The 17,089-nt window shown below is 56.8% G+C and overlaps 1 protein-coding gene across 7 annotated transcripts in view; it reads right to left on the bottom strand.

The window, feature by feature from the left end:
• HDAC5 (histone deacetylase 5) overlaps positions 1-17,089 on the bottom strand; it is a 34,669-nt gene that overhangs the window by 4,073 nt on the left and 13,507 nt on the right. For 3 of the 7 annotated variants that reach the window (XM_074343326.1, XM_074343327.1, XM_045520026.2), the window contains 14 exons: positions 6,733-6,992; positions 6,497-6,641; positions 6,274-6,388; positions 5,861-5,991; positions 5,586-5,732; positions 5,384-5,511; positions 4,942-5,073; positions 4,500-4,722; positions 3,343-3,554; positions 2,826-3,116; positions 1,923-2,088; positions 969-1,102; positions 510-630; positions 28-77 (listed from right to left, as the gene is read on the bottom strand). In XM_074343326.1, coding sequence (XP_074199427.1) covers positions 28-77; positions 510-630; positions 969-1,102; positions 1,923-2,088; positions 2,826-3,116; positions 3,343-3,554; positions 4,500-4,722; positions 4,942-5,073; positions 5,384-5,511; positions 5,586-5,732; positions 5,861-5,991; positions 6,274-6,388; positions 6,497-6,641; positions 6,733-6,992 — 2,255 coding nt within the window. The remainder of the gene's footprint in view (positions 1-27; positions 78-509; positions 631-968; positions 1,103-1,922; positions 2,089-2,825; positions 3,117-3,342; positions 3,555-4,499; positions 4,723-4,941; positions 5,074-5,383; positions 5,512-5,585; positions 5,733-5,860; positions 5,992-6,273; positions 6,389-6,496; positions 6,642-6,732; positions 6,993-17,089) is intronic. The other 4 variants (XM_074343328.1, XM_074343329.1, XM_010959543.3 and 1 more) reach the window with 2 other exon arrangements.

Raw genomic sequence — 17,089 nt, 5'->3', positions numbered from 1 at the left:
AAACCCACCAGCAGGTGCCCTACTCACCCCAATGCCCCCACAAGGCAGCACGGCGTACATCTTCTGGCTGATGGGGCCTGCAAGGAAGAGAGACAGAGCTACTCTGGAAGTTGCCTCAACTGCCAGGGCCGCAGGATGGGGTGTGCAGAGGATAGTCAGCTCAGTCACAGAAAATGACAGCCAGACCCCCCACCACAGGACAGGCCTCTGCAGCCCACACCAGTTGGGAGATGTCTGTCCCTTGTCTTGAGAGAACAGCCTACCTCCGAGGCGCAGATGGCAGAGAGAAAGGGGCCTGACAGGTTAGGGAGAAGAGCAAAGCACTCCCCATCACCAGGCCTGACCTGTCTCCTGCAAGCACCCCACCAGCACATTGTAGTCTGTGTGAATGGCGCCCTCTGGAGGCATGCAATGTGGCAACTGTGCCCATTGGGACCCACTTGCCTACCCTGGTGGTCTTCCAGGCAGCCCCTGACCTGGCCTGGCCCATACCCTGCCCACCGGCTCACCGAGCAGCTTCTTGCTGTCCAGCTTCTGTCGATTGAGGGGGCTGGTCCCATAGAGCAGGGTGTGGTATTCGGAGTGCACAGTCTGGATCTCGTCCAGTGTGGCTTTGCGACCCCGGATCCGCTGCCAGGGGAGAGCAGGAGAGGCCAGTGAGAGGGATGGCCCTGAAGGCCCAGTTCCCTCCTGACACCCAGACTCTCTCTGCCCCACAGCCTGGGACACACGGAGCCACCTCACAGCCTTAAGAGATCCAAAGGTTTTTGAGAGAAAGTATGCCCTAGTCCCCAGGAACCCTAGTCTAGGACCCTCCCACAGGCAGCTGGGGACGGAGGGGGAAATGGGCTACAAGGGATGAACTGTGAAGTGACTGGAGGGGGTCTGGCTCTGAACTCCCCAGACAGGGGAAACACAAAGGCTTCTGATGGGTTTGAGCTGGAGGTTGGAAGGAGGGGCTCCCTTACCTCACACTTGCTGAGCAGGCCAGTCTCCTGCAGCCGTGACCAGATGCTCTGGATCCGGCCAGCATGCTCCGGGTGCACATGTGTGTTCCCACACATGCACTGGTGCTTCAGCATGAACGTGTCGTAGACCACACCTGGGCCAAAGACACACTGTCAACCAGCACTGCACCGGGCCGTGTCACAGCCTGGCCACCACCATCCTCAGCAGAGCTCACTGAGCTCTCTCCCCAGCCCATCCTGGTCCCAGTGGCTGGGGTGGTCTCTTGTGGCCACCCCAGCTGCCCTCCCACACACCTGCTCCTCTTCTGAAACTCCTTTCCTCCATCATCGCTTGTCAAAAGCCCCTCTGCTCCTCAAGCCTCCATGAGGCTGCCCTTGACACACCCATTGGTTTTGACCTCTGCCCACCATGCCTCCAACACTGCACCCCTCTCACGGCACATCCTCCTTCCCCCTCCTGTCACAGCCCCTCACTCCCCACACCCTAGTGGTGAGACAGGACAACCCTCAGGCATCTGTGCCCCCTCAGAGCCCACAGCACAGGGCAGTTTCATGTGGAAGAGCCTTCTAGAATGGACTGAGGCCTCACTCGACCTCACAGGGTTAGGGCAGGACCCTCCCTGACAGAGTGGGCTCTGCAAACAGGGCTGCAGGGCTTGTGCAGGGAGGGCACAAAATTGGTGGTTCCTCAGCAGTGGTGGGGTGGGGCCATGAAAAAGCTGCTGCCCGGGGGTAGGGACTCACAGCCCTCCCAGCGAGGCAGAGGCTGCCACCTCTACCACGGTGGCTGTGGTGCACAGGGAGAGAACATCCCTCCAGGGCGCTCTGAGGGGCCCTGGCAATCCCTACAAGGCAGGGGCTGTATCTTAATCTCTTTACGATGCCCACAAGGCTGCGTGCCGCACACAAGCCACTTGGCACAGGTAAAGGACAGCTCATGGTGATGAAGCTCACCCGTAGTGAAGAGGTGCTTAGTGGGCTGGTCTGGGGGGCTCTTCATGCCCCCAGGGGCAGCAGGTGAGGACTGGGTGCGGCCCAGGGCCTGGTGGGGCACAGTGGCCAGGCTCAGGGGCGCCTGGTACACCTGCAGTGGCTGCAGCTGCTGGGCATCTGAGAACACCTGGGAAGGAGGAGATTGGGAGAGAGCCTGAGTGAGGCTGAGTCTGAGATGGAAGTGAGGACAGGTGCTCTGGGGCCTCCAGGGGGCCCCAATCCAGCTCTTCTTTTTCAAATCTCCTCCTCCCCCCACCTCCTCCCTCCAGGGACTGGAGACACTCCAGCCTTCACCACCTCTATCTCCATCTCCGAGGAGATGAGGAGGGATGGGGGGACGTGATGAATCATGCTGCCAGAGTAGCACTGAGGTAAGAGGCTGGGAGGGACGGGGGCGTGGGAGGGGGTGGGATGAGTCAGGCCCGGAGGGCTCGGCTGTGTCCGCAATGAATGGAGTATGTGCTAGGTGCCAGGGCAGACTGTAGTAGCAGCGGGGGCGTGTGTGTACACACTCACACAAGCACGCAGAGACAGACGCACAACCGGCCCTACGTAGGCAGAAACGCAGATATGCACAAACCACGTGCACGCATGTGCACACACACACACATAAGCAGATAGGCGGGGGCAGTCACAGATTCAAGGAGGGGCTGGCAGACGAGGGCACAGACAGCTCTGAGACTGACACCAGCAGCTCCCTCCCTTCCATAGCCCCTTGTCTCTTTCCTGCTCCCCTTTTGCTCTCTTCAGAAAGCTGCCCCCACACAGCCTGGGAACTGCAGACTGGGGAGAGGGAAAGGCAAAAGTGGAAAGATGCGGGGAGGACAGAGGGCTGGTGATCAAGGGCTGGGACAGAGGGGGCACCTTTTTGTAACCAGTACTGGACTCTTCCAAGTCGGGCCCCTCCTCAGCACCACTCTCGCCCTCCTCATCCTTGACCTGGACGTAGTCCTCTTCCTCTTCCTCCTCTTCCTCCTCCTCCTCTTCCTCCTCCTCCAGGTCTTCCTGCGTGCTCTCACTTTCTGTGGAGCCTTCTCGGGGTATGGCCAGGGCTCCCTCCCCCAGCAAGGCCTCCTGCTGCTCTGTCAGCTCCTCCTCTGTCTCCTCAGGGTGGGTGGTGGGCTGCCGTGACAGCTCCCCTGTCTTGGTGAGGATCTGGCAGCAGAGCAAGGAGGCACATCAGCTGGGAGGGGGCACAGCTGTGCAGCCTGTGGCCCAGGAGGGTCTATCCTTCCCTCCTCTCAGGGCTTTGATATGAATAAGAAAAAGGCAAGGTGGCTCCTGGGATGAAGCCTGGGGAGTGGCCTAGGGTGTCAGCCCCACGCCTTTTCTGCTAGCCTGGTACTCTCCTGTACCTGGAGATTGGCCTTGACTGGCTCACCTTGCCCAGCTGCAGCTGCTGCTGCTTCTGCTTCTCCAGAAACTGCTGGTGCTGCTGCTGCATGACCAGCTGCTGCAGCGCCTGGGGGCTCTGGGGTAGCGGCGAGGACTGAGTGCGGCTCAGGGGCCGGTGCCGTGGGAGCTTGCCCACTGTCCGCATGCTGGTGGCCACGCGCTCACCCGTCACCAGCGGGGACTGCCCATGGAGCGGCACTGTGGTGGGGTGAGGGGAGTAACCATTATTGAAGGGGCTCCCCACTCCCACCCCCCGAGACTCTCCCCCTCCTAGAACACCCTGCCCCCCAAACCTGAGCCCCATTCTTCCTCCTCCTCACAACTGAACGGTTTTGCAGCTCAGAGCCACCCCCTCTAGCGAGCCCTCCTGGATTCACTATTCTTGCCCTTTGATTCAATTACAATTGCACACATAGTCTCAGGCCCTCTGTGCGAGTGAACGATGACTAGCTCTCCTCTACTGCAACACCTCCCTGACTGTGGACATCAATCCTACCCGGCTTGGAAGCCTCGAGGCCAGGATCATGTGTCTTTTAAGCAGAACCTCTTCCAATGCCACCAGCTACTTATTAAGGGGCTGACTGTCCAAAGCTGTGCTGTTCAATCCCATAGCTGCCAGCCACATATGACCCCTGAGCACTTGAAATGTGGCCTGTCTCAATTGAGATGTGCTCTAAGTGTGAAATACGCACTGGATTTCAAAGACATTATGAAACACAAAGTAAAATACTTCATTGCTAACTCTCTACATTTATTAGATGTTCAAATGATAATATCTTAGATATACTGAGTTAAGTATATGTTATTAAAGTTAATTTCACCTGTTTCTTTTTACATTTTTTAATGTTGCCACTCACAAACTTTAATTACATTTGTGGCTTGTATTATATTTCTACCGGACAGCAGTGTTCTGGAATGTGAGCTCCATTACGACGGCAGATGTTGGGAACAATGGCTGGCAGGCTGTAGGTAGTAGGTAATGTCTGTAGAATGTGGAAGAAATCAATGATGCCGTTGAGGGGCGCTGTGACAGGACTGGTGGTGAGTGTCCCTCGCTACTTCTCCCTGAAAGTTGGTCCTGCCTTGAGCCCCGAGAAGTGGGGGCCTGACACTCCCCCCTTGAACAGCCACCCACCCACTCACCAGCGATGAGGGTGCTCTGCTGCCGGGCCTGCTCAAGCAGCAGCACGTGCTGCAGCAGGGAGGCATGCCCGTGGGGGCTTGTGTCGCCCTCCAATGCCACGCCCAGCAGGCAGCCGGGGATGGAGGATGTGCTCATGAACTTGCCGGTCAGTGCGCCGCCCTGCCGCAGGGACTGGAGGGCCTGCCTCTCGGCCTCCTGCTGCGTTGACAGCTTCGGGGAGGCCTGGGGGTGGGGAGATGAAGATGAGGGAGGAGTTTATGGCCCCCAGTCCTGCCAACTTTGGACCAGCATCCCTCATGTACTCTCTGTCCACCCCTCAGCTCTGGGGAGGGCCATCTAACTGTCATTAGGGCCTTGGGAGGACAAATGCCCCAGTCAGGGGCTTTTAGGACCAAAGACCTCAAAACCAGAGGGAGGACAGGGTAGGTGCCCTGTACTTACGGTGAGGTGCGAGTTGGTGACAGTGACCGTGGCCTGCAGCCCTAGGGAGATGTTGGGCAGAGAGGGAGACGTGTAGAGGCTGAACTGGTTGGGGGAGTTGTCCAGAGGAAGGGCCCGGTGCTGGGGGAGCATCTGGAGAGCAGTTGGGAGAGACAGGCATGAGAGCATGCAAAGGGGGGCCACCTGGGGCCAAGGCTGACGGCTCTGAATGAGCCACACTTCCCACACCAAGCCCCACCTACAAAGGACTGAGAGATCAGAGCCATTCAGAGGCCCATGGGACAAATCCCATTTGGGGGCAACAGGTCCCTCCAGCCTGTCCATGTTAAGTACAGCGGTCCCTGCTGGGCTCTCTCAGCAAGACAGACCGGAAGGAGCTGCCCTCCTCCACGGGGTAGAAAGCAGCTCTGGCCCACCCGCCCAGCCCTTGGCAGGCCTGTACCTCGGTGGGGATGTTGGGGACTGAGCCAGTGAAGCCATTCTCGGCGATGGTGCTGTGGGAGCTGTTGGGAGAGCTGGGGCCAGAACCTGGCGCGCTGTTACATACGGATGACACTACAGGAGAAGAAGCTGTCACTTGGGCTTGCTTGGAGCCACGTCTCACTCCCCAGCCCTCCGAATGGGGACAGAAGAAGAGCTCTTACCCCCAGGCCCGGCACCTGTGATCTCAACAGCTCTCTTCTTAAAGGTGCTAATGACAGTCCCATCCTTGCGACGCAGGAGGGGACTGCTTCTCCGCTCGGCCACCTTCTGCTTTAGCCTTGAACGCACTTTCAAGTTGGGTTCAGAGGCTGGGGAAGAGGCAGCTGGGGCTCAGACACATCCACACAAATGGACACACCTGCAGCCTGGCCCCTCCACATTCCCACCTCTCTCCCCAAGAAGCCATATTCTGAGATGCCAATTTGCACTCACTCACCTGTTTTGCGGAGGGGGAAGTCATCGCGGCTGTCATAGGGCCCAAGCAAAGGCAGTTTGTAAGAGGGAGGCGTCCCAGGGGGGCCGCTCTGGGGAGGGGAACTCTGGTCCAAAGAAGCATGGTGGGCTCCCCTGTGGGGTGGAGGGAGGGGATGGAAACAGATCTAGGTTATCACCCAGCCAACTAGACCTGCCCCCTAGCAACCTACATTTACGAAACATCCCCTGCATATGGGGATAGGAAATGGATCCTGGGGAGGGAAGTGAAGAGAGAAACCAGGGGTGGGAATCTCGTCTCCTAGGAGAGATTGCAGGGCCCCTATGTGGCTTCAGGCCAGGAACCCCTTGCCATCCTGCAGCCAGGCAGCCCCTGAGCAGGGAACTCTGCAACCCATGCCTGCCAATGGCCATTACCAGCATTTGGGATGCTGTGGGAGGGAATGGTTGAGGCCGCCTGGTGAGGGCTCCTTTGACTTCGACAGGAGGAATTCCTGGAGCCTCAGCTTCACCTCAGTGCTGGCGATGGCACCTGTGGGACAGGGCACAGCTGACCTGGGAGCCTGGGGCTAGGACCCCACAAGTGGGGGGCAGGGCAGGGCAGGAGTCCCGGCTGGCCCCAGGTGGCCCCAGGCCTTACTCTCTTTGCTCTTCTCCTTGTTTCGCAGGATGAGCAGCTGCTGCTCTAGCCGCTGCTTCTCCAGCTCCTCCTGCCGTTGCTGCTCCCGCTGCCGCTGCTGCTCCAGCTCCTGCTGCCTCTTGGCTGCCAGCATCTCCTGCTGCTGCTGCAGGGGCGCAGGGGGAGGGAGGCAGGGTGAGCCAGGTCCGGGCGGGCGTCGGAGGTCTGGGTGGCCCGCCCGCGCCCCCCTCGCTCACCTTGAGGTGCTTCTGCAGCTGGACCTCATGCTGCCGGGTCAGGTGGTCATGCTGTTTCTGGAACTCAGCAAACAGGAGCTGCTTCTGCAGCTGCTGCTGCTGCTTGAGCGCCAGGAGCTCCTGCTGTAGTTGCTGCTCCCGCAGCGCAGGGTCCACGGGACCTGCCAGAGCACCCCGCAGCTCCACGGGGCTGGGGCTGCCTCCTCCCCCACCCCCCATGGAGCTGGGCATGGCTCCTGGCAGCACCGGCTTCACCTCCACTGCGAGAAGAGACAGGAAGGGGTCAGAGGGCCCAATCCCAGACCCCATCAGGCCCTGGTAGCCATGCCTGGGGCCCAGAAAGCTACCAGGCAGTACTAGACCCAAAGCTAATAGAAGGGGTGGGGGAGTCAAATCCCCAGCTCAGTGGATACAGCCTTCAGCTTTAATTAAATGAGCTCCAAGCCATGAACCTCAATAAGAAAATGTACATGAGCAAAGCAGGGTACCTGGAAAACTGTGAGTGCTCAACACATAATATTGTCATTGATAGTTAAGGCCCCGGGGCATTTTATGTGAATTGCTTTAGTGATAAGGAAACTGAGGTTCAGAGAAATTTAAGTAACATGACCAAAGGCATACAGCCAGGTGATCCATGAACAAGGAGTGAATCCAAATCCTGTGCTTTTAACCACTGTCCTTCCTGTGCCTCCTCCCCTACCTCTCAACACCACATACTCCCTGCCAAGCAGCCTATACCAGAGGAGAAGCTGAGGCACAGAGGTTGGTTCTAGAACTGATGGGGCTGGCAGCCAGGGGTCTCAGTATGCCTAGGAGAGGCCAGTGAGGACCCTCTGGACATCCCTATCCGGTCCCCTTTCCTCTGCCCCACACCCAGCTGGGCAGATGGGGTGGAAGGGAGAGGCTATGGGTACAGGGAGTGGGGTGGGAGCAGGAGGCCGCAGAGAAAGGGGGTGCAGGGCTGCACCAAACCAGGGACGGGAGGGGGCTGGGAGTCAGACTTGCTTCCTTTGCTGGATTATCTCCTTTCAACAGTTTTATTGTAATTACCCTGAAAATGCCGCTATATATAGAGTGAGCCAAACAGCAGCTGTGCGGGGGGGGGGGGGGGGGGGGAGAATGGGCAGGCGGGCGCAGGGAGGAGGTGGGAGGAGGAGACAGGAAAGGAAAGGGAATCAGACAGGAAGAAGGGTAATGCAGGGGGAGCTGGAGCTGAAGCAGAGATCTCAGAACTTTAGTCCTAGGGAGAACCCGTTGGGAAGGGGAAAGGCTAGAAGTATCTGCTGGTCCCGAGAACTTGGGTCCAGGCCCCAATGTGGACAATGGGCCGAGGGGCCCCAGGGAGTGGCAAAAAATTCCAATGGGCTTATGGGAAGGATAGGTCTTGATCCCTGTACACTGTCCTCTGGTCACTGAATGTCACTCCCCACCACTGCTCTGTAGTTGCCAGGGCAACTAGGCAAACACCAAGCCAGCAGGGAGCCCCAAGCCCAGCCCACACCCCACAAAGCCTCCTGACGCCAGCAGGAAACGGAAGGCAGACTACCCACTGCCCGGGAAGGAGGAAGTGAGAGAGGCAGGGCCAACCCATCATGTTTCTTTTCCATTTCTTTCTCCAAAGAAAGCCCTTACTTTCCCCACTCCAGCCCAGGGAGGCCACAGGGAGCTGGGAAGACTTTCCTGTGAAAAGGAGGCCTACTCCAACTGAGGCCTGGAGAAGGAAAGACCCCACCATCCTGATGGTTGCCAGTATCTCTGCCCTTGTGAGCAGGCCTCTGCCCAGGCCCCCACTGCCATCCCCATCAGGGGTGGAGAAGGAGTTGGGAGAGGGAGCTGAGAGGGGGGCTAAGGACTGAGGTAAGAGGGGCTCCCATACCCAATGTAGCCTATGAGCCTGGATCTCCCCAGGGAGCCTACACTGAATGAGTGTCACCACGGCAGGGACAAGGTCTGCTGAAGGTCTACCCTCATGGTTGAATATGGCCCCTGGGACCCACTGGAGCTGGGAGTGGGGAGGTAGCCTGAGTATAATATCTCTCTCACTCCCCACCAGCCCTTCTTCCCCCAGCACTGACGGGCACATTCCTCTGTGGTTTGCCCGCCAGCCACACTGACGACTCTGCGGCCACAAGGCCAGAGCCACATCTGCAGGAGTGGCCAGATGTGGCCAGAAGGGTGGGGTTACACACACACACTCACTTTCCCGCCCACCAATGTCCTGCCCCAGCATTGGGAGGAATGGCCCTTGGAAACTGCAGAGGACCTTTCTGGAGGTGGCCGGCCCTGTCCACGGTGCAAAGGCAGGGCAGCAGCAAGGAGCCAGCAGTCAGCCTTGGGTGTCCCCAGCCCTGGAAACACTCAGCAAAGCCCCAGGCTGGCTGGAGAGTTATCTGTTCCTAGGAAAGGCTGGCTTGGCCCATGGCACTCTGATTGCTCAGCCAAGAGATGGACAGGCTTCAACCTGCTGCTGCCGGCAGTGCCGGGGCTGCAGGAGCCGGATGCCAGCCCGCCCGCCCAGGGAAGGGCAGAGGTCCAAGCGCTCCTGGCTCCCAGCAGATAACCCTGCTTGGGCTGGAACTGCCGCCAGCAGTGCTGGCTTCCCTTGCAGGAGCCTTGCAGAGAGGGCACGGGCTTGAGTGAGGGGACTCTCCCACCAGGGCTCCTGCACAGCTGCCACCACCACCGCCGCCACCGCAGCAGAGATGCTAGGTCCCGTGCCGCATAAGAGCCGCAGCCCCATTGGTATGCAGGTGGTGGGGTGGCCAGCGGGCTCCTTGTTCCCACACAAGCAGGAAGCACAGGCGACTGGAGAATATTAATCTGCAGGCCCTGTGGGGCCTGGACAGGATGCAGCACCCCATGGGTCTGCCAGGTAGTAGCCTGGCTCCATTCAAGATGGAAGGGGCTATGGCTGGGGGCAGGCAGAGAGGACCCCAAACGTAGTTTTCTGGGCACAAAACCTAGAGCCTGGCTGGCTTTGCCATCCCTTGAGGATCTGTGCCCTCTGCCAGTGTGGCATGAGCAGAGCAGGTGGCAGGGGCTGCCAAGGGCCCCAAGCACCTGGAAGGGGAAATGGATGTGTCATGATAGGAGGAGGCTCTTGACCGCCTCCTGGTGGAAAGGGAGGATAGTAGGCAGAAGGACACTGATACCTAAGAGAAACAGGCTGGAGACTGGCTAGCAAAGGCCAGGGAAGGGGTCAGCGGGAGGGCACAGCCCTGCGCGGTCCCCCTACCCCCATGCCTCCTCCCGACAAGAACTGCAGGAAGCCAAGAAGAAGCCAGCAGAGGGACCTCCTGCAGAGGGAAGACAGAAGGTCTGCTCTGCTCCAAACTCTACCCCTTCTGGGGACTCTGACCCTCCTCTGTGGAGCAGTGGCCTTAGGAACAAGCAGCAACAGCATCCTGTCCTCTGGCCTTTGGTAGGACTGACCAACACTGTCTCCCTGGAGAAGCCCCAGCCCAGGTAGCTGGGTGGGTAGCCATTGGAGTGGTCCTGCACATACCAGGCTCTAGCTAGAAGGGGGACCACCCTGTCAGCTCATGGGTATAACTGAGTAGTGACAGCAACACCTTAGTGACACTTCCTTACCATCTAGCTGGGCTTCTGATCTCTCCATGAACCCCACCAGCCCTGTAGGGGCTCCCACAACAGATTGTTCGGGCAGCACAACCATGGATAGCCTGGCTCCTCCGGTGGGGTGAGGGCGATGACAGGTGTTGACAGGGTAACCTCTGGGATGACTGCCAGCAGAGGCTTAGACTAAAAAGAGAGTGTCCAGGCAAAGGGACACGGCCCCCAAGCAGTCAAGGGATTTGAGGACACGAGAAGCAGGTTTTAGCAGCACCTTTGGGAAAACGGTTCAAAATAAAAAACCAATCTAGCTGCCCAAGAGTAAGGCCAAGCTTTCCTCCTGCTCTGAACACAACTCAAGCCATGGCCCAGCTCTCAGCCTTCTCTTGGAAAAGTCACCAACTCCAGAATCCCTGGGACCCAAACACTAGCATCATTGGTACCTTTAGCTCCCCCTGGAAAAACCCTGGAGGGAGGGGTGTATGGACCCCACCCGGCAGACCTAAGCTTAAAACTTGGCTGTAAAAAGACCCTGCTCCTGGGAGCCACCAGCCACAGAAGGCTGGGGGTGTGGGGGGAGTCAGGGTTCGTGGAGTATGACTGAGGGACGCATTAAGCAGTTTGGAAAGTCTACACAGGACGAAAATGAGGCCTCTACAGATAAGCCCTGGATCTGAGAAGCTGCCCCAACAAAAGAGGGGAGAGGGAGAAAGGGGCCTTTGAGAGCATCTGTTTCAGTCCCCACGTAACACAGACGAGGAAACCAAGCTTCTTAGGCTGCTGTGCAAAAATGGCCACCAGCTAGGTAGGAGGGATTCAAACCCAGGTCTTCTGACTCCCAGCTCAGGCGGGCTCCCTCTGAACACTAACCCATGCAGCACTCACTCCAATATGGGGCATCCCAGGTGCTCAGAATGAGCCAGCCCTGGATAACTGGCCCCTCTAGGCAGCAGCCCACCCCATGCCTTCCACCAGGACCCAAGCCCCCAGGGTCTCCCTCACCAGGGTGGGGAGTCAGCAGCTTCCTTAAATGTCTAGTGACCTCATTCTGTCCCTCTGGAGAATGGGAAAAGGCTCTTGCCCCTTTCTTGGCCTTGAAGGATTTTGGAAGGAGGCAGGGAACAGCATTTCACACTCCTCCCCATGACGCGATGACCCCTCCCCACCAAGGATGGTTTCCCATGATCTATTTCTGTGCTCTTACGTGACTAGTGAGGCCAATTTAGGCTCAGCAGGTTCTACCACAATTCAGACAGCGTTTCCACATGTGCAAGCTGGGGATGACTCTCACCTAGCAATTTTCACAACGCCTCATGCAACGCAAGCAAACACACACCATGTGATGGCAAAGAGCAAGGGCTCTCGAGCAAGAGAACGCCAGGGTCCAAGTCAGGCTCTGCCACCTCCTAGGGCAAGGCCCCAAGCTGTCCCTGTGCTCTGGGAGGGCATTTCTGAGATGGGAGTAAGAATACCACCTACCTCCCAGAGCTGTTAGGGCTCAGGAGAGATAACACTGCAGTGGAGCTTGGCACAGAGCCTGGGAAAATCTCAGGAGGTACTAGTCCAGGCTGTTATTAATGGCTCCTGACATTCTTTGTGTCCTGGACCCCTTTGGGAGTCAAGTGAAGCCTATGGACTTCTCAGAATGCTTCTAAAGTCCATAAAATAAAATACTTAGAATTACTTAGGGACAAACTCACAGATGGCTTGAATTCTAAGGAAGCCAAGTTCAGACCTCTGCCAAAACAAAGCCCCAGTTCTCTTATTTCAGACTGTCCCAAGGTTGCTCTGTGGTCCTGTCCTAATCAGAGCCCTTCCAGTGGGGCCCACATAACACAAGCTGGAGTGGCCAGGAACCGGATCCCAGCACTGGGGAAGGAGTCTCTGGGAAGGGCCTCCTCCCAATGGCAGCACTTCTAGCCTGTCCCTCCTGTCCCCCCTTGCCTTGCTACCACCAAGAAGGGCCACTCTGTCCTCTGAGGCTCAGTCCTCAGTGGTGGGCTCCATCCATCCCTCAAAAGCAATACTTAGCACAAGTTTTGGTCCCCGCTCTTGGGACCCTAGCTCTCCGCACTCAGAAAGTCTTCCTGTGGCAGGTGACACCCCTTTCCCCAGGACTATTCCACATCCTCCCGGGGCCAGGACTCAGGAAACCCTAAGATCCTCTTCTCACAAGGCAGAAACAAGGTGAAACTAACTTCAGAGACTCCTAGAAAGGCACTGCAGGAAGGGCCTGCAGATCAGTGACTCAACTCCCCCCACTGACAGAGGGGGAAAGCCAGGCCAGAGATGGAAGAGATTCATCCAGCATCACCTGGAAAGGAGGCATAGGAGCCGGGGCTTAACCCTGGGTCTTCTGGCTCTCTCTTGCCTCCCACTAAAAAACAAGAGAAATCTCGAAGGCTGCTCCTGAATTTAATGAGAGAGGGAGTAAGGAGCCAAACTCTGCATTAAAGATCCAGAGATCTAGACGGGGCACCTGGTTGGCCCTAGAACACCAGAGCCCAGGAGTGCGGGGGGAAATGGGGTCCAAGTGGATGGAACCCCCCAAAATCTTGAGGTAGACTGTCTCTGAAGGACCTCAAGCTTAAGGGATGCACAGCCCTGGTGGAAAGCACAAAGCATCTCACTGATGAAGATGGAGTTAGTCACTGATCTTGGGCTGCTCTCTGGAGGAGAAGTAGACTCACTTCTCCCAGCCCAGCCACTTCCAGGAAACACTTGGGCACCAAGCTAGAGGCAATTAAAAGGCACACTACCATTCAAAGCCTGCAGCTGTTGCTGAGACTGTTCGCTCCATACCTGGGGTGGATGGCAGGGGCCCCAGTGCGGGAGCCCTGCCTCTACTCCTCGAGCACAACCCAGCCCTGAGCATCCAGCAGGGCACCCTGTCCACCTGGCCACTTGCTGTAATCCCCTACCCCGGCTAGGGTTTAGACACCTGCTCCCCAGTGTCTCAAGATATCCTCCCTCTCCAGACTGCCAGGCTGCTGGGAGCTGGATATGACTTCGACTGAGGCAACAGCCTACCTCCCTCTGTAAGAGGCCCCTCTCCCAAGAGCCCAAAGCCCATTGAGGCCTTCTAGGGAGACTGGTGACACCCACTGGCAGGCTGCTAGGCCCCATGACCCTGTCCACATGACCCCTGTCCACAAAGCCCTTCCTCCAAGCATGGTCTGAGCCTACTCACATCCGAATCATCTGAGATGTGTTAAAAATGCTTGTTCCATAGCACAGGGAACTAAATTCAATATCTTGTATAACTTATGGTGAAAAAGAATATGAAAACGAATGTACATTCATGTATGACTGAAGCATTATGCTGTAAACAAGAAACTGACACAACATTGTAAACTGACTATACTTCAATAAAAAATATATATATATATATATATATATATATATATATATATATATATATATATATATATATATATATACACATCAAAAAAAAAAAGTACTTGTTCAGGGGCTGCCCTAGGAAATCCAAACCTTGGGGTGGGGATTGAGGCAAAGCTTGGGAATCTGCTTTTGAATACATCCCCTTGGTAATTCTGTGGCAACTGTAAGTCTGAGAACTGCTTTCTCACAGTGTCCCCCGGCTGGCTGCACTCATCTCTGCTGCCAACCTGACAGCTGTTACAGCTGTGCATATGGACACAGTTAATCCGATTTCCTGTCTGGCAGCTGTGCAGCAGGGAAGGGACAGCTGAGGGTCTCAAAAACAAGAAGACGGGATGAGATAGGAGGGGATGGGGGCAGGGGAGGTAGTGTGAATGAGACAGGGTGTTCATCTGTATTCCTGAGCCCCCTTCTCCCTCTTTGGCTAAAATCCCTACAAGGAGGGAAAAATAACTGATCAAGTGGGTTATAGAAAACAATCTCCTCTCAGAAACCTCAGGACCCACCCCCTTCCCCACCCAAGGCCAGACTGGTCTCTATAGTCTAGGAGCACAAACTTTGGAAGTATAAAGACAGGTGCGCCACATAAGGTTGTACAGGCTATGTACTGCACAAGGCCACCCAACTGAAGGGGCAAGTTGGGGGCTGAAATCTAGCCTAGGTTCCAAGGGCTAAGCCATGCCATGCACTCTAGCATGAGAATACAGCCATCTGGAAAAAGGGCTGCCTTTTAAAAATTTGCACAGGGAAGCTCTTATGTGGGTGAGCAGAGGCCCTACACAGAGCCCTGACCAGCTGTCACTTACTCTGTGACTTTGGGCAAGTTCCCTAACCTCCCTGATCCTTCTCAATTGTAAAACATGGCTATTAAAACCTTCCTAGAAGAGATAAGGTAAGGAAAGCACCTGATACCCTTGTCATTTAGCACATTACAATATTAATTCCCTTCCCACCCAGTCTTGCTCTTCCTACCTTCCCTGCGCCCCTACACCTAGACACCCACACACCTAACCAAGCTTGGAATGGTGTGAAGAATGGGAGTAAGAATATAAGGGGAAACTCCAATACCAAACCCAAACCTCATGGTGCTTCTCAACATCCACAGCATCCCTTCCTGGCATAATCGGGATTCACACCCTCCCTCACCAGGGAAAGGAGACTCCTCCTCCATGCCTGTTCATAACAGCCTGCATGTTGCCCAAGCAGCAGCTCTGCCCAGTCCAGCCCAGAAGAAAACCCAAGGCCCAACAGAAGGGAGGCAGGGGATCCCCCAGAACTGTGTCCCTGGGACTCCCACACCAGGGTTCAAGCTCCTGGGCTACCCGAGCCGGGACCAAGCCTGGATGAGAGAGTGCCACTGTGGGCTGGGCTGTTGTGGAAGAGCCAGGCAGACACCCCCTCCTTCAAGGAAGATCTGATGGCACTAGCAGAAGCTGTGATCTGTCCCCCTCCTCAAGCAGGAACAGCAGAGAATGCCCCACATCCTTCATGGGCTCGCCTGCCAAGACTCTGGCTCCCCCACTGGGGCAACTTACCATATCTGTCTATCCACCCAGAGGGCCAAGCCCCAGAATAGAGCTCAGGACTCCTGCTGTCCACCCTGGATGCCAGCCCCCTCAAGCAACATTCATTCATCCATGTGCCAGGCACAGTGCTAAGTGCTGGGGAATGGCAGTGCACCAGCCAGCCCAGAGAGAAAAGGACGCCTCTAAAACAGGGCTCCAAAGACCGGCTGCTGCAGTGGGCAAAGACTTCAGGACAAGCACCCATCCTGGGAAGCCCCCTTTCCCCAAACCCTCCAGCTTGGGAGGCCTGACAACACACACTGCCCAAGAAGCGTCCCTGGACACCTGCTTTTTTAGCCACAGGCTTTTGCATCCTGTCTGGAGACTGATCAAGAGATGGGGAGAGGAGGCGGGGTATGGGGCCCGGTGGGGGGGCGGGGAACACCAGGCTGCCTGGGCCCTCATGGCCGTGTTTATCCGGGGTGGATTTTTTTTTAACCCAAAGGTTAAAGCGTTTCTATTTGAAACATCTATTTACATTCCAGAGTCCAAAAAAAAAACAAGGCAGCAGAGCTCCAGGCCTATATCTGTCCCCAGCCGCGTCACAGACACGGCATCAGAGCTGCGCAGGGGGAACATTCTTAGCCCTCTCCCCGAGCTGCTGAGGTGACTCACACCTCCCTCCTGCCAGCATGGACCACGCCACCGCTCAGGCTAGGCAGTGTGTGTGTGTCGGGTGATGGGGGGACAGGGATCTGAAGAGCGGGACTGGCCAAGGGGTGGGGGGCCAGTCTGTGCAAAGCCAGGAAGCCTTACAGAAGGCATGGGGGTAGTGGGGTTCCAGCCTGCGAGGAATCTGGGGCCTAACTTGAAAGAGGATGAGAGAACATGTTGAGGAGGAAACTTCAGGCCAACTGCCAACTGCTTCTGGGAGGCAAGGGACAGTGGGGACAGGGCAGGATGGGTGGACTGATATGGCATCTGCCAAATGCGGTGGAGCTGCCCCCAAGCAGATGCCCTGCACAGTCAGCCCTTTGCTTTCCAAGAGACCACCATGACTCCCAAAGGCTTCAGGGTAAGGGTCAGCAAGCAGGGTCTTCAGTTAGAGCTGTGGGCTCAACTAGACCAGGGCTAGACCAGCCCTCTACCTTTATATCCCTCCCAGGGGGACTGTGCAGAGACTCTGCATGGGGTTACACACCCATCCTAGGGGCCTGCATGGGCACCCTCAGGGCTGGCCCCTATGGGTATGCCCCGAACCTAGGAGACTCCCAGGGCATCCCTGCCTAGGCAGATGGTAGGCCCTGTTTGAAGGGTTTTCCAAATCTTCCCCTAAACCTTCATCCTTTTACACTTCCCAGTCCAGCTGCAACCTTAACCCTGGACGGCTTGGAGTTAAATCACAGGTACCTGCACAAGCACATGGCTCCCACCTTCCAATTCAAGGCCTGGGACCCACACCCATGTACCCAGAGGCAAAGACTCCCCAAACGTACACACACAGACGCCCACATCCAACTGCCCAGCCACTACTAGGAGGGGCCAAGCAGGCATGGGTCCAGCAGGCCCCTCCCTAGAGGAAGCATCTTGTGGTGCCGGCCTGGTGGGGAGGCGGTGCCAGAAAGGCCTGATGCTGCCAACAGGTTCCTGGGAAGGAGGGAGGGAGTGGCCCAGCTCAGGGGGATCCCACCCCCAGCCAAGAGCCAAAAGAATCCCTGCTGAGAAGGTGACAGGAGCTAGCAATCCTCAAGCCGTATGAGCCTGAGTAACATCCTTTCATTCTCATAAGGTGGGAATAAACCAAGGCCTGGGGAAGGAGAGATATGGGGAAGTCAGCAGCCAAGGCCCCCGACACCCTAGCTGCCAGCCTCTGCCCA

Source organism: Camelus bactrianus, chromosome 16 (assembly GCF_048773025.1).
Source record: "Camelus bactrianus isolate YW-2024 breed Bactrian camel chromosome 16, ASM4877302v1, whole genome shotgun sequence".
Lineage (NCBI taxonomy): Eukaryota > Metazoa > Chordata > Mammalia > Artiodactyla > Camelidae > Camelus > Camelus bactrianus.
The sequence above is the reverse complement of the archived record's forward strand: the minus strand, read 5'-3'. Positions and strand labels throughout refer to the sequence as shown.